The 26250-nt window shown below is 50.6% G+C and overlaps 1 protein-coding gene across 1 annotated transcript in view; it reads left to right on the top strand.

The window, feature by feature from the left end:
- The window catches only part of Gabbr2 (gamma-aminobutyric acid type B receptor subunit 2), a 324986-nt gene that overhangs the window by 166999 nt on the left and 131737 nt on the right, over positions 1 to 26250 (top strand). Inside the window, exon 4 of the mRNA XM_048337731.1 lies at positions 13090 to 13191. Coding sequence (XP_048193688.1) covers positions 13090 to 13191 — 102 coding nt within the window. The remainder of the gene's footprint in view (positions 1 to 13089; positions 13192 to 26250) is intronic.

Here is a 26250-nt window from a genome sequence, read left to right as displayed (position 1 = left end):
CCAAAAAGATTTTCTTCTATTATATCTTTAATTATTTCTTTTTTGTTCTGAGATAGTTCATCTTTTCTTCCCTTTTCCTTTTTTTTTTTGTTGAAATATCAACAATGCTTGAGTACATTTATTTTTCTCTCTGGCCATTTTATCTCAGTCTTCATTCTCTGCATCATAGGAGCATTTCAAGCTCATTCTCTACAACCTCCACCAGTGTTGTACAATTAAGTTCTGCTCTTCACTACCTCTAATACTTCTTGCAATTCTCACATTTGGCAATATAATTCATTTCCTATCACCTTAACCCCACCAAGTCCCTGTGAATTCCAGTCTGATTGCATATCCCATTTCTTACATAGGGACCAGATTTTTCAAAACCTCCTTGAAGTATAAAACAGATACTATGCCAGGTACTAGTGGTTCACACCTGTAATCCTACCTACTCGGGAGGCTGAGTTCTAAGGATCATGGTTTGAAGCCAGCACAGGCATCAAAGTCCATGAGACTCTTATCTCCAATAAACTACCAGATAGAGTTGGAAGTGGCTCTGTGGCTCAAGTGGTAAAGTGCTACCCTTGAGCACCAAGAGGCTCAGGGACAGCACCCAGGCCCAGGGTTCAAGCCCCAGACCGGAAAGACAAAAAGAAAAACAAAAAACAGATACTACAATTATTACAATTTACTTTTACATCCCTCTAGAGAGGGATGACCCTCTCTCTGCTCATAATCCTTGTCTGTTTCTCTTACACGGTTCCACGTGCCTGTGGAATCATTTATCGCATGAGTAACTGTTCCTTGGGCCCTTGATGCTTTATCTAAACATGACTGGGCTTCACCTTGCATATTCATCTAGAAGTCTAACAATGAAATTTCCTATCATCTGCCCAGGCGCACATAGCCCGGGGGCTGGGGAGCCATCTGTGCTGCAGAATTTCTTCTCTTGGTGGTTTCTTCTTGGAATGGGGGAACAGCTGCTCCAGATGTGGGGTATCCCCCACCCCCAACACCTCCTGCCTGCAATCTGCAGACCCACAATGGGAAACTGGACTTGGAAAGGCTTTGCTTATCCTGGGGTCTGAAGGCTGCATCACGCCTTCCTTTGTGTGGCCCAGCCTCCCCACCAGCAGCACAGGCCTGTCCATCAGAGATGGTGCAGCCAGCGCCACCCCCACCCTGCCATCACGCCACCCTCTCCCAAGACACTTTCTCAGGAAGGGGAGCTGTGAGTCAGCCTTCAATCTGGCTCCTTTGGCATGGAACCTAGCAGCAATTCCTCAAAGTTGCTGGGATATCAATGGTGCTCTTTCCTCTTTTCCAGTGCTGAAGCAGATTCCCCCTATTTATACTCTCCCTTGGTCCTTTCTGTCACTTTCAGAAGGAGGTAGCTTAGGTGGGAGTTGGACATCTGTGCTCAGCATTACCATCTTCCCCCAAAAAGTTTCATAGTTAACATTGTTTCTTACTTTGTACTTTGCTATACAGATAACATGAGAATCCCCAAGCATTTCCTGTTCTGTGGCCCTCTTTATGTTTTTTTAAATTTTGGTGTTGGTACTGGAGCTTGAACTCAGGGCTTAGGCTGTCCCTGAGTTTTATCCACTCAAGGCTAGTGCCTACCACTTAAGCCACAGCTCTACTTCTAGCTCTTTGGTGGTTAATTAGAAATAAGTCTCAAAGACTTTTACTGTCTAGGCTGGCTTTGAACTGTGATCCTCAGATCTTAGTCTCTTGAATTGTAAGGTGTGAGCTGTAAGGATTGTAAGTGTGAGCCACTTGACTCCTGGCTCAGTGGCCCTCTTTTTAAATTGCTCATCTGTCCTTATTGTGTGTGACTTGAAATTTTTCCGGGGTACATTTCCTCTTCCTCTCAGATTTCAGTTGAGTATCTTCTCGATCAGATGGTCCCCTGTCAAAGGTGATACCGTGGGCGCTGCCTCTTGCCAGGGACTCATCCTCTGGCCTCCGGAGCCACATCCTGGCCTTCAGCGATATTGATGGCGTTTCCCCACATCCTTTCCACCCCACTAAGGTTATGACCTTCAAGTAGCCACAGCAGAAGCTGGTCCCCTGCCTCCTGGTCCCCGTCTATCCTTGTCGAAAGCCATGTGTTTCACAAGGAGGATCAGTTCAGATTCCTTCTGGTGCTCCCAGGTCCTCCTGTGTGAGTCAGTAGCAGTGGACAGCAGGCAGGGTGTGTGTGGGGCGTGTAGGATGTGTGTGGGGCGTGGGGTAGTGCAGCGTATGTGTGTGTGTGCGTGCATGTGCATGTGTGCACGTGTATTTGTCTCCATCTCTGCTCGGCTGCCCACACCAAGCAGACAGCACACCGTGCCATTTCCATATCCAGTCTGTGAGCAGCCCCTTCCCTGCCCTCCATGAGGAGTCACTGAGCTCTGTCTTCTGCTTCTTCTCCTACCCCCAACTTGTGGACCCCTGTGGGTGCTCCAGAGTGGGGAATAACACTCTTCCTGCAGAGTCCAAAGCCAGTCTTCTTGCAAGATGCCTGGCCTTTCGGCTTAGTATCCTTGGCAATGCCATCCTATGTCTTCTTCCCGGCCTCCATGTCTTCTTTCCTCCAGTTCTCCTTGATGATGCTCTCTCCCATGATGACCACTGCCACTTGGTAAATGGCTGGCGAGTCCCCTCCCTCCCTCTGTGACAGCCAGCTACAGTCTGTACTCACTGTGACTTCTCACCCACAGCTTCTCTGGATGGGACAGCTGAAAAACAGGCTGTTTGTCCTGAGCCTAGACCATGGACCAGAAGCCTAATCCAGCCCCCCTGACCTTTTTTTATAAATAAAGTTTTATTGGCACACAACCACCACCCCTTCATTTGCACATTGTCTGTGGCTGCTCTTGCCATGTAACCATTGAGTCGAGTAGTTGGGATAGAACCTGAAAGGCCAGCAAAGCCAACCATATTTTCCCTCTAGCCCTTTCCAGAAAGTTTACTGAGCTTTGGTTTACAGCATGGACTATAGAAAGAAATAGCCCTGAAGTTAACTCCTAGGTTCACTATATCCTAGCTGTGTGACATTGGGCAGTTGCCTTGACCTCTCTGAATCTCCTCTAACTGTCCCATAAACTAATCATAATTACAGCCAAGACATGTGAGCTGATGTCTGGAGGTAAATGGGGGCCCCCAATCAGGGATCCCCCACTTTGCAGCTCCTTCAACTTTTTCTGCACACATAGTTTGTTTGTTTTGTTTCATTGGTCATGGGGTTTGAACCCGGGGCCTGGGCACTGTCCCTGAGCTCTTTTGCTCAAGGCTAGCACTCTACTGCTTGGCCATAGCACCACTTCTTCCACTTTCTCTCTCTGGCTTTTTTTCCCCAGAATATTCTGGCATCTCTTCCTAAAAAACTTTCTTCTTCTCTAATGCCTGTAGTCCCATGAAGTAGATGCCCCTCAAGCCTGCCCCTGGAGGGTGCTGGGCATCAAGGGACCCTCACCTTGGGAGGGTAGATGGGAATTTTAGAGCTCATTCACCCATTCAGCCTGGGTTGCCTGACCAGGCCATGGTGTTAGTCTTCCAGGGCCTCTGACAGTCAGTAGACCCTCTTGTGTTGCAAGCTAGGGGAAAGTTGACCAACCATGATGATAGCTCTAATGCTGGAGCTTGAAGATTTCTGTGCCTTTGGAAAATTCCACTCAGACTCTGCAGAGTAGATACCGCTCCCGGAGTCTCTGGGTACTGCTCCTAGGAAAATCGCTGGCAAAATTGCTTAGCTCAGCACACTCCAAGCCCTGCTCCTGGGCTGGCAGCCTGCTCAGCACTATGCTGTGGTGTCCATCCAGGACGCGGTGGGTCCCAGCCCAGGACACTCAGTCAGCACGTCCGCAGGATGGGCAGCTCCTGGGCTCCAGGCCAGGGGAAGGACAGACTGTCTTTCCTGACCTTGGAGCTGCTACAAGGGTCCAGCTCCTCTCTGTCCAGGAATAGTGAAGATGCTGGGTCTCAGAAGATGAGACCTTGTACAGTGGATTCTCAGGGCTGTGGATGACCCAAGGAACACATCACACACACACACACACACACACACACACACACACACGCACACACACGATGCACACCTCTACCCCAACAGTGCCAAGGAAATGTGGCCTCGGAGGAAGGAGCTGGTGTTCAGAGGGCCCAGGGCAGCACTGTAGAGAATCCAGGGAGACTTCCCGGAGGAGAGGCTGTTTGCCTTGGAGCTGATACGGTGGGTAGGACTTAGGCAGGAGAACAGCGGTCAGGAACCTGGGTGATTCATGTAAGTGAGGTTGGTTGGTGGCAGATGATGAGGTGTTAGGCAAAGCATCTGGATATAGAATTGCTTATTGTGTGATCATTTCTACCTGGAAAACATCTACAGGCTGTATCAGTTAGGCCTAGCAAGAAAGAGGAAATATGTGCAAGATCAGAGCAAAGTTGTTAACTTTAAAGGAAATATTTGGAGCCGGTCAAGGGAAGAATCCAGGGCGAATGCACCCCTAGTGGTCAGCAGTGGTGGAAGTCAAGACCACTCCTATGCCCTGGAGGGCAAGCAGAGTAAGCAGATGGTCTGGAACCAAGTCAGGAAGGAGCCAGGTAAAAATACTTTAACTCTTAGCTTCTGTAGGAACTTCCCATTAGTCCTTAGACCCCTATTGGCCTCCCGCTGGCTCTCTGACTCCTGATGGGGCCTCCCATTGGCCTTTGAGCCCCTACTGGGTTCCAACTGACTCTGAATCCTGCAGGAGCCTCCCATTGGTCTTTGGATTCCTGCTGGGCTCCCATTGGCTCCCTGACTCCTGCTGGGGCCTCCCACTGGCTGAGCCCCAAGTGGAAGACAAAAGAAGAAGCTGTTCAAAGATGTCACCCATAAAAGTGGAATTCAGATATCACCCATAAAAGTGGAATTCAGAGGCAGTGCAGGGCCAGGCAGGCTGGAATGGGTGGGCGAGGTAAGGGCAAATGGAAAATAACCAGCAAGAGACATTCTACTCCTTGAATTAGTGTACTTGGCACATATTGCTCTCCTTTCTTCAGACTTGCAGTGAGGCTCAGAAATTATTTTAGTAAATTAGAGTCTTTGAGCCAAAAGGAGTGACCTGGCATGTGTCACAGCTAGGGTCTGGCCATTGCCCCTGGCCTGTCGGCAGAGACACTATCATCTCAGGACTGTGGAGCAAAGCCTGAGTTTGGGCAGGGTTAATACACAGATGAAGGGTGGAGGTGAGCCTGCTTTAGGTGGGCTCCCAAGAAGGAGACTCAAGCACTCACATGGAGAAGGAGTAAGTCCTTACACCCCCCAGAAGGTGGATGAGGGAACAGGCAGGAGTTAATGTACCCTGAACTTGCAAGAGAACCTGTGGTGAGCTGAGGAGAGGTAGGGGACTGGCAGGGCTTTTCACAGATACCCCCAAAGCAAGGCAAGCAAGGTAGGCCAGTTGTGGGGTGGAGGCTCCCTGGAGAAGGGACATAACCTTGGGTGGGGGAGGTGAATTCACACACACACACACACACACACACACACACACCCGTGTCAAGGTCAGTGCCAGGGCTCACATCTGAGCCCTCTACAGAGGCCTCCTGTTAGAGACCAACCCCCTTCCCAGTCCCATCTACAGACATAGCAGCTGGGAGCCCTCCCTCTGTGTTCCAGGAGAACAGAGAAAAGCCGTATTTCCTTAAGACAAATCAGCAGCACCATCAAGTAGAGGAAAAACAGGTTCCTTTCAGGAAGTCTCAGGTGGGAGGAGGGTCTGGATCCACCCAGAAGGCCCAGGCTTCTCCTGGGATCCATGAACAGTCAGGTCTCAGGAGACCTCCAATGTGTTGGCTTCCTGTGGGCGCCCTAACAAGTCCTCGACACTGACCGCAACAGAAACTTCTTCTGTGCCAGTCCTGGAAGCCAAGGGTCCTGAATCATCAGACCAGTGGGACCATGTTCTTTCTGCAGGCTGGGAGGAACATCTTCCCTTGCTTCTTCCAGCCCCTGGGAGTCACATCTTCCTGTGCCCTTCTCTCTGCCGTGTCCCACAAATCTCTTTTGGCCTTCCTCTCTTAGGCTAACTTAATATGGATTGTTCTAGGAGTCTCTCATCTCTGGGTCCTTAAGCTAATTATATCTGCAAAAAGCTTATTCCTCATAAGGTGGGGAAGGCTTGGATATATCTCTTAGGGGGTCACCATCCATCCATGCACTATGAACATGATGGAGGCACACAGTCAGGAGCTGGTGTCTCTGCCCCCCCGCCCCCCCCCCCCCAGCATTGCCCACAGCCTGCATTCCTGACCTAGGACTGCGCTCACAGGCATTCATTTACTCATGGCCCTGAAAGTGAACTTGTCTTCACCTAGGTTCCACTCCAGTTCCATCTCCATAGGAGATAACTCGTTTGTTGACATCTGAAAAAAAATGGAGTGGCTTCATTTTCCAAAGGCACACCTTCCTCGGTGAATGTTCATTTCGGTTAGGAAGGAAGAAATGCAGCTCAAGGAGAAGATTGTGCGTGGAAACCCTCAGAGCTTCCCAGGACAGCTGGAACATCTCTCTGTCAGGGCAGAGGGCAGGACCAGCAGGTGCCAACCTGGGGTCCTGTGCATTTGGGGGGGCGGGGTGGTAGATAGAGGATGGTCCTCCAGCACCCCAGCCAGCTTTTGCTGTTCTCCTCTCTGCTAAGGAGCTCCTTATCTACCACAGCCAAATGTTTTCTTCTTTGCCCTTCTCTCCTCCCCTTCCTCTCCATTTCCTCTTCCTCCTTTTTCTTCTTCTCTCCTTTACACCTCTTTCTCCTCTCCTTCTTCTTTTCCTCTTCCTTTTTCCTCTCCTTCTCCTTTTTCTTTCTCCTCTACATTTCCTCTTCCTTCTCCTTTACTTCCCCCCGTCCTCCTCTTTCTTCTCCTCTTCTCCCTCTTCTTCTCTTCTTTCTCCTCATCTTCCTTTCTGTTATTTTCCCCTCCTTTTCTCCTCCTTTCCTTCTCTCTTCCTCCTCCTCTTCCTCCCTCCTCTCCTCTTCCTCTTCTTCTCATCTCTCTCTTCCTTCTCTTCCCTTTCACTCTTCCTTCTCTTCTCTTCCTCTCCTCCCTGTCCTCTTGTTCTTCTTCACCCTCCTGCTCCTCCCCTTTCCTCTCTTTCTCTTCCTCCTCTTTTTCTCTCAGCTCCCTCCTTCTTTACCTCCTCTTTATCATCTTCCTCTCCCTCCCCCTCTTTCTCTTCTCATTCCTCCTCCTCTCCTTCCTCCTTCTCCTTTGCCTCTTCCCCTCCCCCTTCTCTTCCTCTTTCTCCTCCTTCCTCTTTCTCCTTCTTCTTTATCTTTTTTGCCTTTCCTGAGCCATCCACCTGTTGGCTCTCTCTACCATAGATCCCCACCCAGAACCCGGTATCCTCTCAGCCCATGCCAACTCGCCCATGTTTGAAGTTGGCCATCATTTTCCCGCCTTGATCTTCAATTCTCCAGGCTTAATTTTTTTTTTAATTTTTTAATTAGCTTAAAATAATGGCAGTTCCTGGGGATCTGGAGCCCCAGTTAAAAAGTGACCTGAATTTGAGTGTTTCAAATGCCTGTTTGTCCTAATTAGCATCTTAACTACATCCTCCTAATGTGGGCTTCTAAGGAACCCCATTTTTAACATGTTCCTATTTAATGGATGTTACTTGAATGAACTGTTTAATCAAGTGAAGACACATTTCATGAATGAATAGAAGTGGATCTATAATTATCTGCTTTAGTTAGGTAAGAGGAGTGACATTTGAGCACAATCCTGGGCTATATATAGCGGGCGTGTTTGAATGACAAAGTAGGTTACCTGGGCTCCCAGAGGAGAGCTGGGAATCCGCTGTGCTCCAGCTCCTTTCAGAGAGTTGTAAAGTGCATGTGGCACATTCCCGCTTCTCCCCAGCTGCGCCTGCCTCCCTGCCTCTCTGGAAGACTCTCCCCTTGTTGTAGGGGAGGAGTCCTGAGAACTGATAGCCATGGATGACAAGTGTCTTGGGGTCCCACATAGTCCCCACAGCCTCCTGTCACTGGCCATCCCATTTGCTTGCTGGTTGGAACCTGCCCTGCTTGGGACATGTGGTTTCCCTGGCTAGAGTGGGGATGGGGGCTATTATACCTGTCTGGCAAGCATTGAGCTTTGCACATGGTGACTTTTCACTATAATATTGTTGTTTTTTTTCTTTTGCATCTCTTATGCCTCCCCTCATGTCCTTCTCTCCTTCTCTTTGTCTCCACCCTCCCTCTGATACAGTTGTGGTGCTACGAGACCCGGAAAGTGAGGGCTGGGATTCAAGACAAGATGTAGCTGGGAGTGTGGCATACGAAGGCTGGGGAGGGGTCCCTGGCCCTGGATCTGAAGGGGGTAGGGACCCCTGACTGCAGGGGCGGGGGGTTCTAGGTAGGCTGGGCTTCCTGCCAGGAGTGTGAGCTCTCTGGTGCTTTTACCCCTACAGTCAGAGCTCAGAAACTTGGAGCTCCTCCTCAGAATCCCCTGGGAAATCCAAATTCACTGCCACTTGTGCCCTGTCCCAGAGGCCATGGACAAGGAGGCCCCCAGGAGTCCCCTGGGAAAAAGAGGTGCTTATTGCTCTCAGTGGTGAAGTTCTAGAGCAATGTGCAAGCCAGGTTATGAGCTATCCCAAACGCATCTCCAGTTTGGTCCCTTCCAGCTACCTCTGTGGTGCTGTCCTTATCCAGCTTCCGGAATCTTTCTCACCTGATGATTGCTCTGTGTCCCTCCTGCAGGCCTTCCTCTTCCCCTGTGCCCCTGACCCCAATCAGTCCTCCAGCAGCCCAAGCGCTATCATTCAAGAATACAACTCTAGTCAGGTCACCCCGTACGTCGCATCTCATAATGGCTTTCTATGGTGCCAAGGCTCAAGACCAGAATCTCTCAAACAAACTCAAAGGCCTGCATGGTGTCCCCCTCACCACTACTTTCTCATTTCATCCCAATCTCCCCCCACCCGCCCGACACACACCCTTTTTTGAGACTCTGCTTCAATCCTAGCAGTGGCATTTTCCTAGCATTTCTACTAGCTTCCTCTATCACAGGTCCTTTGCATGAGTTGTTCCTTGGGCTAGAATCCTTTCTCTTGCTATACCTCCTATCCTGGGTCTCACTCTGTTACAGCCTTTGCCAGAAGCATGCCCTTGAGTTTGAGAGCCTCTCAATGGATACTTAACACATTCACTAATCATCAGATTAATGTCTCTTAGTCTCACTAGTCAGAAATCCAGAATGATGAAAAAAAATAGTTTTACACAACATGAGAGACCCAGAACTACCTCACTCAGTGACTGAGCAGAAGAGATGTCAGTACCATGAGTGAGTGAAGGAGGGAGGGGGAAGGGAGGGAGGGAAGAGTCGGGCAGGAATGAGCAGCTCTCACTCAGGAGAGGTCAGGTCGCTAGATGGCAATCTGCAGTGATTAGACAGGAGGTGGATTTTTAGCTGAGGAACTGAGTTCTGAAAGGTCTTTCTTGCTGGAGGGCACAGGTGCTCAGGGCAGAGGTGGGGAATCTGTGAGAACAGGAAGGGATGTCACTGGCCTTGTCCTGGGCAGCAGAGAGTGGCAGGGGACAGGAGCTTGGCAGGACAAGCAGATATAGGACCTCAAAGCAGAGACCACCCTACACCACAGTGAGGTGGGCAGGTATGCCATTACCCAATAAACCCAAGACTGTGGCCATCCATCCAAGGCCCTGGTGGTGGGACAGGGGACCCACATTAGGCTGAAAGGGGTTGGTGTGGGTTCATTTATTATGGAGGGCACTCTTTCCCTCCCACCTCTGATTCCTTTCTCTTCCCATCTCTTCACATGCTCCCCTCCTCCTCCCTCTCCCTGGCTCTTGGCTGGGGATGAAGACCTTCCCTATGTCCAGTGCCAGTGTATGAATGGAGGTCGTGCACCCTGTCAGCCACAGCTACAGGGCCCATGTGACAGCCACATTGGAGTGGCAGGTCCCTGGTGCCCTCCTCACCTGCAGCCCGCTGCCCACAACCAGCTGGGCAGGAGGGGTTGTGCCAGCACAGGTCTCTGTGCTCAGATGCTGATCTGACCTGGCAGGTTTCTCTCTGTGCTGCAGGAGCAAGGCTGGCCCCACTCCTCCTGGCTGTCCCTAGAGCTACCTGACTCTCGCCTTCTTGCAAAAGTATGGGCTTCCCTAGAGCTTGATATCTGTGCCTGAATATTCACATCTCTGCCTTTGGATCTTTGGCTCCCGGGCTGCTCTGGAGCCCCAGGCAACCTGGTCTCCCCTTTTGTGACTCTTATACTTTCTGGCTTCCTCATCCCCAGCCTCCGTATTTTTTGTCTGGGCCCGGACTATGATCCTCCTATTTGTGCTTCCCACATAGCTGAGATGGCAAGTGCATGCCATCATTCCCAATGTCTATTAAGATGGGACTTGGGGAACTTTTCTGCTCTGGTAGCCTCAAACTATGATACTCATATTCTCAGCCTCCCATCTTGGTAGGATCCTTGGCATGAGCTACTGGTTACTGGTGCTCAGCTTGTTTGGCGGAGCCCTAACCACCTATAAAAGATACTCTGCTACTACGCATACAACCTAGATAACCCAAGCTACCCACAGCCTTGATTCCTGCCTTATGCTAGGAAACCATCATTCTAGCATTGTGCTTAACTTCACAGTTTACAAAGCTGTCCCACTTGCCCGTGGTTATCCTGGGCCATGAATCATCTACATCGTCCCACTCTTCACAGTGAATGACCATGGCTCAAGAGAAGCTGACTTCTTTTCTATAAATGTGGGCCGTGACACAGGTGGAGAGCCAGAGCAGGGCTTGCCTGGTGGCTAGGCACTGAGCAGCACCGCGCTTCACCTGGGACACCTGTGCGCATGCTCCAAGTTCCCGCTGGGGCATCTCTGCGCATGCCCCATATTGCCCCTCTGGCTGGGGCCCCTGTGCGCATGCCCCATGTTGCTGGAGCTCCTGTGAACATGCTGCGTGTTGAATCGCGGCTGCCATTTTCCCTCCCACGTCCGGTCCCAGAGCACAGGAGCGGATGACAGGACCCCACTGCAGCCAACAGAGTGGAGGTAGCAGAAATAAGCGTGAGTGGCCAACACAACACTTTCCAATCCTCCGGCTCCCAAGCTTGCATCCGAACAGCTAAGGCTCTGCAGATGGACAGGGCTCGCCCTGACTGCGGCCCTTCCTTTCTTTTACCAAAACATTTATCACAAAGGATTGCAAGCATTCAGAAAAAGCGCAGAAGCAAGTAAACACCCGAGAACCCGCCGGCCAGCATTAACAAATGTTCCTATTTCCTCTGTTTGCTTCCTCCCCCCCCCCCTTTTTTTTTATTTCCTTAAAGAAAGGAGATATGAGCTAGGTGCTGTTGGTGGCTCACACTTCTAATCCTAGCTACTCAGGAGGCTGAGATCTGAGGATCATGGTTCAAAGCCAGCCTATACAGGAAAGTCCCAGAGACTCTTATCTCCAATTAACCACCAGAAAGCCAGAAATGGAGCTGTGGCTCAGGTGGTAGAGTGCTAGCTAGCCTTGAGCACCAAAGCTCAGGGAAAGCTCCTGAGTTGGATCTCCAGAACTGTCAATCCCACAAAAAACAAAAGAAGTGACATAGAGAATTTCCATCCATGTCTCCTTTCTTCCCTTTCTGTGGTGGGTGGCTTTCTAGACACATTTAAGACCAGATTATTCATAACACTTTGAGAGAAGCCTTAGAAGGATCTGCTGATTGTTGACATGAGAATTGCTTTTGTTTTAATTGTAGTGAAATATACATAACGTAAATATCCCCACTGTCTATTTGTAAGTATGTAGATCTGCCATGCTAAGTGCATTCTCATCTTTAGGTAACTGTCACTCATCTATCTCCAAAAACTTTTGTGGTTTTGTTTGTTTATATGTTTTTTATTTTGTTTTGTTTTGTGTTGATATTGGGCTTTGTCTCAGGGCCAGAGTGTTGTCTCTTGGCTTTTTCACTAAAGGCTGGTGCTCTACCACTTGAGCCACAGCTCTATTTCTGGCTTTTTGGTGGTTAATTGGAGATAAAAGTCTTAGGGATTTTTTCTGTCTAGGCTGGCTTTGAATTGTGCCCCTCAGATCTCAGCCTCATGAGTATTTAAGATTACAGGTGTGAGCCACCAGCAGCGCTCAGCTATCCAGAGCCTTTTCATCATTGCAAATGGAAGCTATATCTATCTAGCCAACACAGCTCCCCACCTTGTGTCCCCTCCCTTGGTGATCATCATTTCCTTTTCTGTCTCTGTGGATCCAGCTGCTCCCGGAGCTTCAGATAACCAGCAGACTGAAGTATTTGACTTTCCTACATGCACCCATGTTGTAGCATGGAACAGAAGCTCATTCTTTATGAGGGCTGAGTAATATGCCACTGTGTGTCTACTGCAGTTTGTTGACTTTTCAACAGGCATCTAGGTGGCTTCCACGTTTTGGCCGCTGGTGAGTGACACCATGGTGAACATGGGTGCTCAATATCATTCAGGCCCCCACTTTCTATTCTTCTAATGTGTAATCACAGGAGTGGGATTGCTGTGCTAGGTAACAGTCTATTTTTAAGTTTTTGAGGAGCCACCATTTTGCTTTTCTGCGGCTGAACCCTTATACACTCTCAGCGTCACTTCACAAGGATTCCTTACAATTCCTCCCCATTCTAATGAACACTTGATGTTTCTGGATTTTGACAATTGCCATCCCAAAGGGGGTGGACAGGAGAGCCTTTAAGGACCACTTTCCCTTAAACAGAAAGACGAGGGGGATAGAGGGGAAGGTCACACAGCCAGCCAGTGACCGACCAGGACCTGGGCTGCCTCCTCTGACCCTCAAGGGAGGGTCCCTGGCCCATGTTGTAACTCAGCACTTGAGGAACACCTACCACCTTGAGAGGAGGATGCCACGGCCCCTTCTCTTCCCAGATGTCCTTCCACGTGGGCTTCATCACGCGCTGGCTGGCTGATGACCCTGGGGTATGCAACTCCCACGCACACAGGGCCATCCCTGTCACAATGTCAGTGGGGGAAACGGATCCACCCACAGGAGTCACCTCCCCAGAGTGACGCGCACTGCTCCCCTCTGGCCACCAGCACACCCACCCTGTGCTTTTTTCTTTGTTCCCAGGTGAGGAACGACCTGACTGGGGTTCTGTACGGGGAGGATATCGAGATTTCAGACACTGAGAGCTTCTCCAATGATCCCTGCACCAGTGTCAGAAAGCTGAAGGTAGGTGCAGCTGGCATCTGCCCCAGAGACAGACTGCTGCGGCCTCCGGGCCCCCCTCCAACCCCCACCAACCCAGCCCCTGCTGGGAAAGAGCCTCATAGTCCCTCCAGGCCTCAAGTTCATTCCAACTCTGGCATTGCAGATTTGGGGAAGGCACCCAGCTTCCTTGGGTACCCATGGCTTGCTGTCTGGCACTAGCCAAGAGGCTGATCACCAAGCACATGCCCCTCAGAGCTGCAGCAGTGCCTGATCTGTTGTAACTTCGTGTGTGTGTGTGTGTGTGTGTGTGTGTGTGTGTGTGTGTGTGTGTTGTTACTAGAGCTGGAACTCAGGGCCTAGGCATTGTTCCCTAAGCTTGTTTTGCTCAAAGCTAGTACTTTACCACTTGAGCCACTGTCCCATTTGCAGCTTAACTAGAGATAAGAGTCTCACAGACTTCCTTGCTTAGGCTAGCTTCAAACCATGGCTCTCAGAACTCAGTCCTCCTGAGTAGCTAGGATTACAGGCATGAACACCAGCATCTGACTCCTGTGTATTTTAGAGGGCTTAGAGCCAAGAATTCTCACAGCCACAGTCCAGAGAGCTCTGTTATTGGGACTAGAAGCCCACACTCCTGACCCCCACTGAGTGGCAGTCACCCAAGGGACCCCCTAGTTGTGTAGAACCTCTGTCATCGTCCATTCTATCTACAAACTCTCCCCAGCTCCTTCTGTGTGCCAGCCCCTCTCCAGGCTCCAAGCACAGTGAGGCTGGATCTTGTCCATAGGAAGGGAGGCACCTCTCAAGGGAAACAAAGGACCTGAGAACACAGACAGGACGTGACTCGCCCCACTTGGGGAAGGGTGCAGACCAGGCTCAGAGGAAGAGGCCATTGGTTCAAGGCCATGTAGGATGCTGGCAGGACCCTAGTCTGCGGAAGCCTGTGGGGAAGCAGGACTGAGGGCTAAGGCAGGGAGGAGCCTACCTTCAGCCTAGGAGCCATAGGGATTCCACAGAGCCTGCGATGTCCGGGCACAGGTGCCAGAGACAGTGACAAGGCTGGAAACAGAACTTGAAGCCAGTTCCTAGGAGCCTTGACTGCTGAGTGAAGAAGTTTGGTCTTTATCTGAGGGCAGTGGGAACAGCTTGAGGTTTTTGTAGGGTTTGGCCAGAGCTGTGGAGTTCCTTATTTGTGTGTGTGTGTGTGTGTGTGTGTGTGTGTGTGTGTGTGTGTGTGTGTGTGTGTGTGTACATGCACATGCCAGGCCTAGGGCTTGAACTCAGGGCCTGGATGATGTTCCTGAGCTTTTGTGCTAAAGGTTAGTGCTCTGCCACTTGAGTCACAGGTATAAGCCACCAGTGCCCACCTTGGGGTTCCTTCTTTCTCCTCCACTCCCTTGTGCCCCCCCCGTGAAGTTGTTGGCATAGAGACCCCAGATACCAGCTACTGATGTGCCCCCTTATGACGTGGGCCCGATGAAGGGGCAGACTCCAGCTGGTGCTTCCAGATCTGCCAGATCATATGGGGAGTCTGAAGCCCAGAGATGAGACAAGGGAGGGAAGCGCATACACCTGTTGTTGTCACCCCTGTGTTGACCTGTAGACAGAGCCTGTGGGTCACATATCCATCCCGGGAACCCCTGGGGCTGACGGGCCCAGCTGGCTGCCAGGCGGTTAGAGCCGGGTCTGCCCAGGCTCTCGTCCTGCAGTGCCGCAGTGTCCGGCTGGGCTGTGAGAAGCTGGGGATGGAGGGAGGAGCTGTCATGCCTGGACATTCTCCTGACACATGCAGATGTCTCCCCCAAGGCAGGGACTCTGAGATAGCTTGGGTCTCAGAGGTCAGTTCTAGAGGCTTCCAGGGCCTCGGCATGTGGAGTAGAGGTACTAGCTGCTAGTCTGCAGGAAATTAGGGCATCCCAGACACCCTGCTCATCATCCAGCCAACTACAAGGGGAAGAGGATTGAGGTGAACCATTATGCAAACAGTGACCCCAGATATCCAGCCTTTCAATCATGGACCAAGGAACCCAGCTGTGGCATGCCTTTAACCTCCCCTGGTTCACTGGGTCCTCAAAGTCCTCTGGAAGGAAATATGATACCCATTTTACAGAGGGGGACCCAAGGAGCAAAGCAGTGGGGGAAACTACCCCCAAGGCACTTAGGGGAAGAAACAAGCTGGAGTTCCTACCCAGGCCCCTGGGGTGCCTCCACCCAGCTGTCCCCCACACCGCCCCTGCCCATCACCCTAAGCAAAGGTTCCGACACTGCAGAGCCCCACGGGCAGGGCTGGGGAAAGAGGCAGGCTGGGCTCTGTTAGCCAAGCACATGGAAGCTTGGTCCCCAGATACCTGGGTGGCCCCTTCCTGTCTCTTCTGGGAGCCTTTGCTCCCTTGTGCCCTCCTTCCAAAGGCCTCCCCTGGAGCTCTATCTGCCATTAAAAGCTTTGCTCCTCCAGTTTCCACCTGTCCCTTCCACTGTGATTCCCCATCTTGTGGATAGACATCTGCATTTACTCCCAGAGACCCCCATGACCAAGTGCTACAAACAAAACAAGAGAAATCGAGTCTCCTTCTGTTTTAGAACTCCAAGTATGGGCAGGACAAGGGCTCAGGGGCTCTGCCATCCCTTTCCTTCCTCTTCATCAGCCTGCAGCTGGCAGGGGCAGCACCCCACCTCCACCTATGTGGCAAGTCCTCCTCTCCTCACCATCCTCTCTGCCTCACCATCCTCCTCCTCCTCGTGGAGCCAGCCCCATTGCAGTGCAGCCTCCTGCTAATTCATTACATTAGCAAGGACCTTCCTCTCACATAGCATCCCACTCTTAGGACCTGGGGTTTGGGACTTCAGTGTTTATTTGTGGGGAGCACAATTCACCCTGCTTCCACCCTGGGAGGATTATTCATTTCCTCCAGTTGTTTCAGCATCCAGGAAGCAAAAGTTTCTGTCAATGTCTGTCGATTCTGTTTCCAAACCTAATGGCTGAAACCTCGCTTCATGTGTTCCACAGTCTGCTTGCTGAATGTGTGTGAATGACATCCCGAGTCTGGACAGACAACACCAGTAGAGACACAGATGTACCGAGTGCTCGGGAACAGAGAGAAGGCAGTGTGTTCTGCAAAGCTCAGAAGAGAAACGAAGCTGTGTTTTATCATGGTTGTGCTGGAGGATGAGGAAGAAATTAAACATTGGGGAACAGTACCGGAGTGTACACTGGAGGCAGCAGAGGGCAGAGCCGATGTTCAGGAAAATAAAAATCAATAACGCAGAGGACAAATTTGAGATGCTCTCCCCAGTTTTGGAGGAAATGGGCAAAGAGATCAATCCAGTGAGAAACAAGATAGCAGTATGGTAGTGAAGAAGGGGACCAGTGCACACGAAGCTGAGTCTGAAGCTAGGAACAAAATACCACCAAGCAGTACCAACTGCCCAGCCTTGGGTGTGGTTGCTCCCATTTGTAATCCCAGCTATGCATGAGGTGGAGCTAGAAGATTGGAAAGCAGCCCTGAGCAAAACATGTGAGACCCTATCCAAAAAAACAAACTAAAGCAGGAAAAAGGCCGAGGACCATCACTCAAAAGTGCCCTACAGAGCTAAGAACAGACGGTCCTGTGGCAGGAATCCTGACATTCACAGGAGGCCAAAGAGCTGGGGGCCCAGGCCTTCAGCAGGATTAAGGAGAACTGTTTTCTTTTAATGAGGGAACACAGTGCTGTAAGAATGACAGGCTCATGGACTCTTCTCCAAATTACACCTCCCTGAAAGATATAAAAACAGCCTGTTGGAAATACAGAGAGGAACTGGCAGAAACTGTGGTTTTTGGAGATAGCTTCTCCCTCTAGGGCAGATCATCCAGGCAAAGATCAGTAAGAGCATAGAAGAACTACATAAGGAAATTAATAAGGCTGATTTGGCAGATGGGCAGCAAAGTTTTATCAGGAAATAGCCAGGCGCCAATGGCTCACACCTGTAACCCTAGCTACTCAAGAGAGTGAAATCTATGGACTGTGGTTCAAAGCCTTTCTGGGTAGGAAGGCTCCTGAGACTCTCATCTCTTTATTGTCCATTAACCACCAAAAAGCTGGAAGTGGATCTAAGGTTTAAGTGTACTAGCCTTGAGCAAAAATCTCAGGAAGAGCCCTTGTCCCTGAGTTCTAGCCCCAGTACTGTCATGGAAAAAAAAAAAAAACAAAGAAAGGAAGAGAGAGAGAAAGAAAAAGAGAAAGGAAAGAATGAAGTAAGGGAGAGAGGGAGGGAGGGAGGAAAGGAGGGAGAGAGGGAGGGAGAGAAAGAAAGAGGAAGGAAGGAAGGAGAGATAAAAGAAAGGGAAGGGAAGGAAGAAAGAAAGAAGGAAAGGGAAGGAAGAAAGAGACAAAATGGAAGACAGAAGGAAAGGAGGGAGGGAGGGAGGGAGGAAGGAAGGGAGATAAAAGAAAGGAAAAGGAAGGGAAGGAAGAAAGAGAAGGAAAGGAAAGGGAAGGAAGAAAGACAAAAGAAAGGGAAGGAGGGAGGGAGAGAGAGATGAAGGAAGGAGAGAAAAGAAAAAAGGAAAGGAAAGAGAGAGAAAGAAAGAGATGTGGAGGGAGGGGAAAGAGAAAAGGAAGCAAGGAAAGGAAGGAAGGAAAGATCTGAGTGCGACAGAGCCCCTAAACCTGCTCTGAGCAGGGGCTCCAGTGTTCACTGCCAGGCAGAGCAAGGCAAGGCTGGCCTGTGGAGGACAGAGCTCTGGGCTTGCAGTGTGCCCTCTCCGATCCCTCCAGTAGCATCCCCTCCTTCCTGAAGTGGCCCCACCCCTTTGAACTAGCTCACAGTTTGGGGGTGCGTTATTTTAACCATGGATAGGCTTGGGACTTCTGGAATAGAAAGGTGAGTGGGAATGGCCCCCAGTTCATTCCAGGTGTGAAGAAGGCCAAATACCTTGGTGGAATTCTTTTATTATTTTGAAATAAAAAAGAGATTAAAAATCAACCCAGTCTAATGAATGCTTTGCTGAATCATAGGAGGACATCACTCAAGTCAGAGAGCTTTGTGAGATACCCCAAAAGCCTGCATCCACTCTTCCCAGTCTGCCACAGTCGCTACCCCAACTTGATTACACTCCTCTCTTGTGTGTATGTGTGTGTTTATGCATGTCTGTGTGTGTTTGTGTGTATATGGGTGTGTTGTGTACATGTGTGCATGCAGGTTGCATGTTCGGACATGTGCATGAGCCTACACGCGTGTGTTAAATATGTTTGTAGGTATGTATTGTGTATGCGTGTACATATGTGTTGCGTGTACCCATGCATAGGTATGTGCATGCATGTGATGTGTATGTGTGTATATTTGTGTGTATGCATAGACATGCATATGTTATGTATATATGAGCAAGTGTGCACATGTGTGCATGTGTGTTATGCGTGTGTGGTTATGTAGATGTATGTGTTGCTTAGAAAGCATACAGACTACCATATGTTGCCCCTTGTTATAGCAAAACAAATCGAATTAAATTTACCACTGTAACCACTTCTAAGTCTTCAGGTCAGCAGCAGTATGTGCCCCCCGATCTGAGTGTCTTACTACGGGGACCTGGCTGGCCTCAAACTCTCAGTCTCCCTATCTCAGTCTCCCAAGTGCTCACAATGACAAGCATTTACCACCAAGCCACGTTTTTAATGAAAATGTTGATATTAACAAAGGGCCTTACAAAACCCCTACTTGTGGAATTGGAACAAAGCTAGGAGGCTTGGAGCAGTTGGTGTGAGCTTCCATATTGCCCTTGAAGTTTCCGGAGGATGGAGAAGCTTCGCCGCCTGCCCAAGGCTGAGGATGTGGAAGTCTCCTCTCTCGAGTGCCAGTTTTCTCTCTCCTGTCTTGTCACAGCCTGTCCCTTACCCTCTCCCCATGCTTCGACTGTAGCACCAGTGGCTGACAGCTCTTACCACTTCCTTTGTACCTGTAAAATGATTCATTTCACCCTCGCAGTAACTCCCCAAGAGTGGTCAGCCAAATCTGGCTCACCATATAGCTTTATAAATAAAGTTTTATTGGGATGCATTCGTTTGTCACACTGCTTTCGGCTGCTTTTGTGCCACTGCAGTAGAATTGAATGATTGCAACAGAGACTGTGCAGCCAGTGAAACCTAGGCTATTTACTACTGGGCCCTTTATAGAAAATGTTTACTAAAGGTAGGTCCCATTTTTACAAGTGAGAAACGGAAGCTCAGGAAGTTTCATGACTTGCCCGAGGCCACGCTGCTGAGTGGCCTGGATGGCAGCCCTTTTACAGCACAGGCAGGGAGGGGCAGGCAGCTCCCTCCCTGAACTCCAGGATAAGGAGCTGACTCAACCCTGAGGTGGAGGAGGGGATCGTTCCTCTCTCAGGGCTTTGGGGACCAAGTGGACCCCGTGCTAAAATCAAGATGTCAGCAGGGAGGGGAAGAGAATCCATTCCCTTCGTCTCACCTCAAAGCCACCGTCGGTCAAGTGCGGCAGCAGTGGCTCACGCCTGTAATCCTAGCTACTCAGGACGCTGAAATCTGACGATCGCCTTTCAAAGCCAGTCTTGGCAGGAAAGTCTAGGAAACTCTTATCTCCAATTAATGACCAAAAAAGGCTGGAAGTGGAGCTGTGCATTAAGTGCTAGAGCTCTAGCCTTGAGCAAAAATACTCAGGGAGAGTGCTCAGGGCCTGAGTTCAAGTCACACACACACATTATATTGTGTCTACATTTTCCCAAGAAAACTACCCCATTGTAAGATCAGCTACCTTCGTTCCACCTATAAGGCAAACCCCTCACCATGAGTCATTACACCCACAGTCCTGGGATTAGGAAGTGGACGTGTGCAAGAACCCCGTTGTGCCCACCACAGGGGACCCCAGAGAGGGCTTTGAGGTACACTGTCCTTGCCTTTGTCCTTGGAAAGTCCTGGTGAGCATTGTGCTGCTCCTGGGAAAGGGGGTGAGGGTGGAGGGAACTTGTCCTCCCTTCCCCGAGCAGACAGGAGGAATTGCACCTCACACACCTCATCAGCCACAGTCATGCTGATCTCCAGAAACAGGTCCATACCGCGTCAAGCAGTCTCAAAGCCACAGAAAATACAGCACTCTGTCCCAGCAGGATGCTTTTGCTCAGAGACATGGAGACGAAAAGTATTATTTTTATCTCAACACAGATATATTATTGGAATGCTAAATATACATGAATTTTCAGAATACAATAAGAAACTTTAGGAAAGTGGCAGCCTCTGCTGCTGGGTGCTGTGAGCCAGTCAGTCCCTCCTCATACCCCTTCTAGGGCTGAGCACATTTCCTGCTTCCATGCCTTTGGGGACATGTCTGGTGTGTGTGGAGGAGCGTCTAAGAGAGACTAATTGGTATGAAACAAAAGAGGATATTTATTCTGGGTAGAAGCCAACCCTCTAAGCTTACCCATAGCTCCACAGGCAGATCGACGCCTGGCTTCAGGTGCCACAGCTGGGGCCTCTGTGCCAGGCAGACCACACCACGCCAACTCCAGTGGCTGCATAGCTGGCAGCACCTCTTCCTGTTCAACCAGCAGAGCACGGTTTTGTGTGGTTTTAGTCAAACCAGGGGAGCAAGACGAGTTAAGGCTGTGTGGCCCTGGACCAACCCAGATGTGACTGAGGGTGAGCTGGGACAGGTGCACAGGTCACAGGGGGCCGAGATGGCTGGCCAGGTGTGCTGGGTTCTGATCTCTTCACCTCCTGCCCCTCTGGCCTTTCAAAGGCACACTGGTGCGGGAGTGTCTCAGAGCCACAGGTGCAGCTTGGCTTTCCTCCCCACACTGCGGATGGACATGTGGGTTGCTCTGCTCTGGCTGTTCAGGCCCAGTGAGGTTCACTTTGTTAGCCTGGCAGGCAGTGGGTTGTTGAGTGGTGAACCCCTGAGGCTGGGGGCTGTGTTGATCTCTGTGTGTGATTCTGGAGTCCCCAGGAGCAGAGCCTGGGCCCCTTGTGGAAGTAAGGTATGATTCTGGGGTAAGGGGCGGGGAGGAAGTGCCCTCAGAGAAGACAGGAAGCAGAGTAAGGCAGGAGGGAAGCTGGCCCAGAAAGCCGGCACAGTTCTGTCTTGCTTGGAGACTGGCACAGACAGACACCCACGGAGCTGATCCCATCTTTTGGCAATGGTGCTAGAGTCTTCCATTCACGAGTCAGTTGTTGGCTGCTGTCTGGGGGAGGTGGGAGGGCAGGGAGTTTGGAGCGATGGAGCAAGCTGTTGGCAGCCTCATATCTGCTGTGGGCCATCCCTAGGGCTAGGGTCCCGGGCCCTCTGCACCTAGAAACATGTTGAGTTCTTTGGGCTTCCCTTTGCTCAAAGTGGGCATAATAAGGGTGTCTTCCAGTGTGGAGATCATGTACCCCTGAAACAGCACCCAGGATCCAGACGTGGTGACTCATGCCTGTCATCCCAGCTACATAAGAGGCAGAGGTGGGAGGACCATGGTCCATACTTGCCTACGCAAAAACTTGAGACCCTGTCTAAATAAAAAACAAATGCAAAAGGGACTGGGGGTGTGTCTTCAGTGGTAGGTGACTACCTAGCAATCCGGAGGCTCTGAGTTTAAATGCCAATACTGCCAAATAAAAATTCAGAAAGGGCACAAGGTTTCTGCCTTGATTTTAACTGTTAAGGTAGGGATTTTCCTTCCTTCCTTCCTTTCTTCCTTCCTTCCTTCTTTCCTTCTTTCCTTCTTTCCTTCCTTCCTTTCCTTCTTTCTTTCGTGCTGGTCCTGGGGCTTGAATTCAGGGCCTGGGTACTGTCACTTTTGCTCGAGTCTACCACTCTATCACTTAAGCTACAGTTCCACTTCTGGCTTCTTTTGTGATTAACTAGAGATAAGAGTCTCACTGACTTTTCTGCCTGGGTTGGCTTCAAACCATGATCTACAGATCTCAGTCTCCTAAGTAGCTAGGGTTAAAGTGTGTGTGTGTGTGTGTGTGTGTGTGTGTGTGTTGTTGTTGTTGTTGTTGTTGTTTAAAAGGGTTTCTAAAAAAATGAATGAAGGGTGCTGAGAAAGAACAGACCCCTATGGAGGTCTAGGGCAACCAAGGGCTCCTCCCCCCCCAAGAACCCAAGACCCCATGAGTCTTCTGCCTGCCACCCTTGGCAGACTGGGGTGGATCAAAGCCCACTCTGACTCCCCACCTGTCCGCGGATGTTCTCTTGCCAGTTCACCCCTTTCCTCTGGCAAGGGTCCTGAGGGTGTGAACATAGGTTTCCATTCTGATTACATCCCTGAGCCCAGTCATTGTCACTTGTCTGGCTCCAGTAGGCAATTGAGTCGTCACTTGTCCACTTCGATCATCTACTCTCACTGCAGGAGGCCCTGCACAGAGACAGCCTGGTCCACGAGGAATCAGGTGCTCTACACACTGCCCTAGGCACCTTTCATTCTGTCACTGTCCTCTCTGGGGACCTTCTAGACATTCTCTCCCTGCCTGTACCTTGGGACCATACTGCCCCACATGTGTTGAGTGAGGAGTGAGCTCCATCCCTGGGAGGGGGCCGATGGTGGAGTCAGGACCACTGCCAAGTCCAAATCTCTCATTGCACTGTCTGGACTAGGAAAAGGCACAGGCTCAGCAGTGCTGACCCATGGGATCCAGGGACTTCAGTGGAGCACCCACATGTGTGTGAAGACTCAGTGCTTCCCCCATCCTTTTCTGTACCCCTGAACCTTCCCAAAGCTGCCACTGCAGGGTAGAAATACCCATGCTAAGCTCACGTCAGTAGCTCGTGACTGTAGTCTTAGCTACCCAGGAGGCTGAGAACTGAGGATCTAGATTTGAAACCAGCCCACTCAAGGAAAGTCCCCGGGACTCTTTATCTCCAATTAACTACCAAAGAAGCTGGAAATGGAGCTATAGTGCAAATGGTAGAGCATTAGCCTTGAGGGGAAAAAGTGCTCAGGGGAAGTGCCTAGGCCCTGAGTTCAATCAAGCCCAGGACCAGCACAAAAGGAAGGAAGGAAGAAAGGAAGGAAGGAAGGAAGGAAGGAAGGAAGGAAGGAAGGAAGGAAGGAAGGAAGGAAGGAAGGCCCATGCTTTGCACATCCTCACATCCTCTTTATTTCCACAGATCCCAGGATAAGCAGAATCCATCTGGGAAGCATCCCCAAACTCTTTATCTGATCTCAATTCCCACCCCATCACCCTTTATCCACTGCCCTTCCCTGGGCTCCAGGCTATCCCTCACTAGGAGCTTCATGGGGCTGGGCCCCTCCCTCTTGCCTTCTGGGAGCAGGCAGGACCTTTAGCCTGGGTGCCCTGAGAGTCGGACGGTGGGTGCAGTAACAATCTTGGGGAACTTCTAGTCTCTCGGGGAAAGGACTAACTAAATCCGTGATCTCTTGGGCCCCATCCAAACCTAACAGCCTGGGAGCACAGAACCAGGTGGTCTTTCCGCAGAGTCGTCATGGCAACAGAGACACTAATGGTCCATGGGTGGCAAAGCTGGTTATTTATCTGTCAGCAGGTGGTCAGGTGGTTATCCATGAAGATGTGGGTCCCTTGGTCCATTTGAGAAATGGGCATGGGGATTGGCACTGGTCCTAGGACTAGCAGGTGACCCATCAGTGCAGCAAGGGCACCTGCTGGCTGCTGAGAGCCAGCTGCGGTGTCCGATGCTGCTGCAGCCTTCCACAGCAAGGGGCACTCAGTGGGTGCTTATCACCAAGCACGTGGGCCCTGCACTGGGTGAGATCAGAGGGGATTTGGCGAGGAGACAGGTGGGTAAGTGCATTTGTGCTATGGAGCAGGGTCGGCCACACAGGGATAGCAAGCCCACAGGGGGAAATGCTGTCAAGCTTAGTGGGCCATAACAGTAGCTTGAGGTACTGGGTTTAGAGCTGAGTTGGGGGACAGAAGTGGGAGGTGGAAGGGAATTCTGAATGGATAGTTTCCAGAAAGGAGGGGACCAAACAAGGCAGGAGCAAAGCAGGAGTGAAGTTGGTGTGTTTAGAAGAACAATAGTTTATTATTTTCTTCCTTCCTTTCTCTTTCCCTCCCTCCTTCTTTCCTTCCTGCCTCCATCCCTCCCCTCCCTCCCTTCCTTCCTCCCTTCCTCATCCCTTCCTCCCTCCCTTTCTTCCTCCTCTTCTCTTTCTCTCCCTTTCTCTCTCCCTCCATCCCTCCTTCCTTCCTTTTTTCCTTCCTTCCTGGGGCTTGAACTCAGGGCACTGTTCCTTAGCTTTGGTGTTCCATTCTGGTGTTCTATCACTTGAACCACAACTCTACTTTCAGCTTTTTTCTGGCAGTTCATTGGAGATAAAGAGTCTCATGGACCTTCTTGGCTGGGCTGGGTTTGAATTGCAATCCTCAGATCTCAGTCTCCTGACTCCTACTACCATGGAGAGGTGGTAAGATGTCCCAGAGAAGTAAGCCAAAGTCAGTGGGTAAAGAATCTAGAATATTCAGAGGAATTCAGATCTGGGTCTTGATGTGACCCCTCTGTCCAGTCTGTGGAAGCCAGGGATGGGGTGGGTGGGATAGGATGGATCATGCAGATCCTCTGTTCCCCCATGGAAGGAGGGAGGTAACTAGAACAAGGTTGCAAGCTATAGAGACCAGCTGAATCAGGAGCAGAAAAAAATAGCAGGTTCCTGTTAGAGCTTGGACAGGAGAGAAGAGGGAGAATGAGTGCAAGATGGCTCCCATGTCAACAATTTTAGAGCAAGAACCATTGCCAGAAATGAAGAGGGAGAGATGGTGGCTCCTGCTAGGGACACGGTGCTGGCAGGAAACACGAGTTGTCCCGTGGATGGCAGGAGACAAATCTGCACCGGAGTGTTCACGGCATACACAGGGCAGTGGTGGGTGGTGATAGAGCTGACCAGGGAAAGCAGCAGAGCAAGCAGGTGAGAGCAGAGCAGGCAGTTAGAGAGAGGCAGAAGATGAACTCATTGAGGGAGCGCTCCAGTGGGGCGGGGGGGGGAGGGGGGAGGCAGCCTGAATCCAGCAACTGGCTGTTGGTAGCACAAGTCCTGCACTACCCAAAAAGACAGGAGGTATCTGCCCCATGCCAGAGATGAAGAATGGTGGCCTAGCCAGGCACCTGTGGCTCACTCCTGTAATCCTTCCTACTCAGGAGGCTGGTTCAAAGCCAGCCCAGGCAGGAAAGTCTGTGAGGCTCTTACCACCAGCGAACAAGCAAAAGCTGTAAGAGTATGGTCCAAGTGGTAGAGCAGTAGCCTTGAGCACAAATGCTCAGAGACAGTGCCAAGGCCCTGAGTTCAAGTCCTCCCTCCAACCATACACATACACATAAATGGGGGCTCCAGTGGGACATAAGACCAAGGGCACACAGCCAGAGATGAACTTAGAACCCACAACACAATACATTATTCCTATTAGTAACACAGAGCAGATGCTCCATCAATATTGGATGGATGGATGGATGGATGGATGGATGGATGGATGGATGGATGGTTGATTGGATGGATGGATGGTTGATTGGATGGATGTTGATTGGATGGGTGGGTAGATGGATGGATTGGATGGATGGTTGATTGGATGGGTGGGTGGATGGATGGATGGATGGATGGATGGATGGATGGATGATTGGATGGATGGATGGATGGATGGATGGATGATTGGATGGATGGATGGATGGATGATTAGATGGATGGATGATTGGATGGATAGATGCTGTTAGTTGGAAGCAGTAGGCTACAGTTGCAGCCCTAGGAGAGCAGCCCTGGAGTGTGCCTGGGCGTCTGTCCATGAACGGAAGCGGCTTGGACTTTTTATAGCACTGCAGACGTGGTGGTGACAAAAGCTTGTCTTCCGTCAACTGCTCTGCAAAAGATCCTTTCAAGTTCCTTCAGAGCAAGCATGCTTTCGCTTTCTTTTGCCGCCCTCCCTCTCTACTTTCCATTCTTGCTTGCACACGAAGGATGATTTTAGCAGGCAGGCCCTCTTTATTTTGCTAAAGCACACGATGAGGAAAATGGCCCCCCTAGTCAGCACTTTCCAATTTTGAACGATGCTAAAAACTGATCCATAAGAGCTGGCTTCTCTGCTCCATGCGTCAGAGGACCACAGGCCTGTGGAGATGACGAGGACCAACAGAGAGGCCACAGCT

The sequence above is a fragment of the Perognathus longimembris genome, chromosome 1, assembly GCF_023159225.1.
Source record: "Perognathus longimembris pacificus isolate PPM17 chromosome 1, ASM2315922v1, whole genome shotgun sequence".
NCBI classification, from domain to species: domain Eukaryota; kingdom Metazoa; phylum Chordata; class Mammalia; order Rodentia; family Heteromyidae; genus Perognathus; species Perognathus longimembris.
This window is presented reverse-complemented; position numbering and strand designations above follow the sequence as displayed.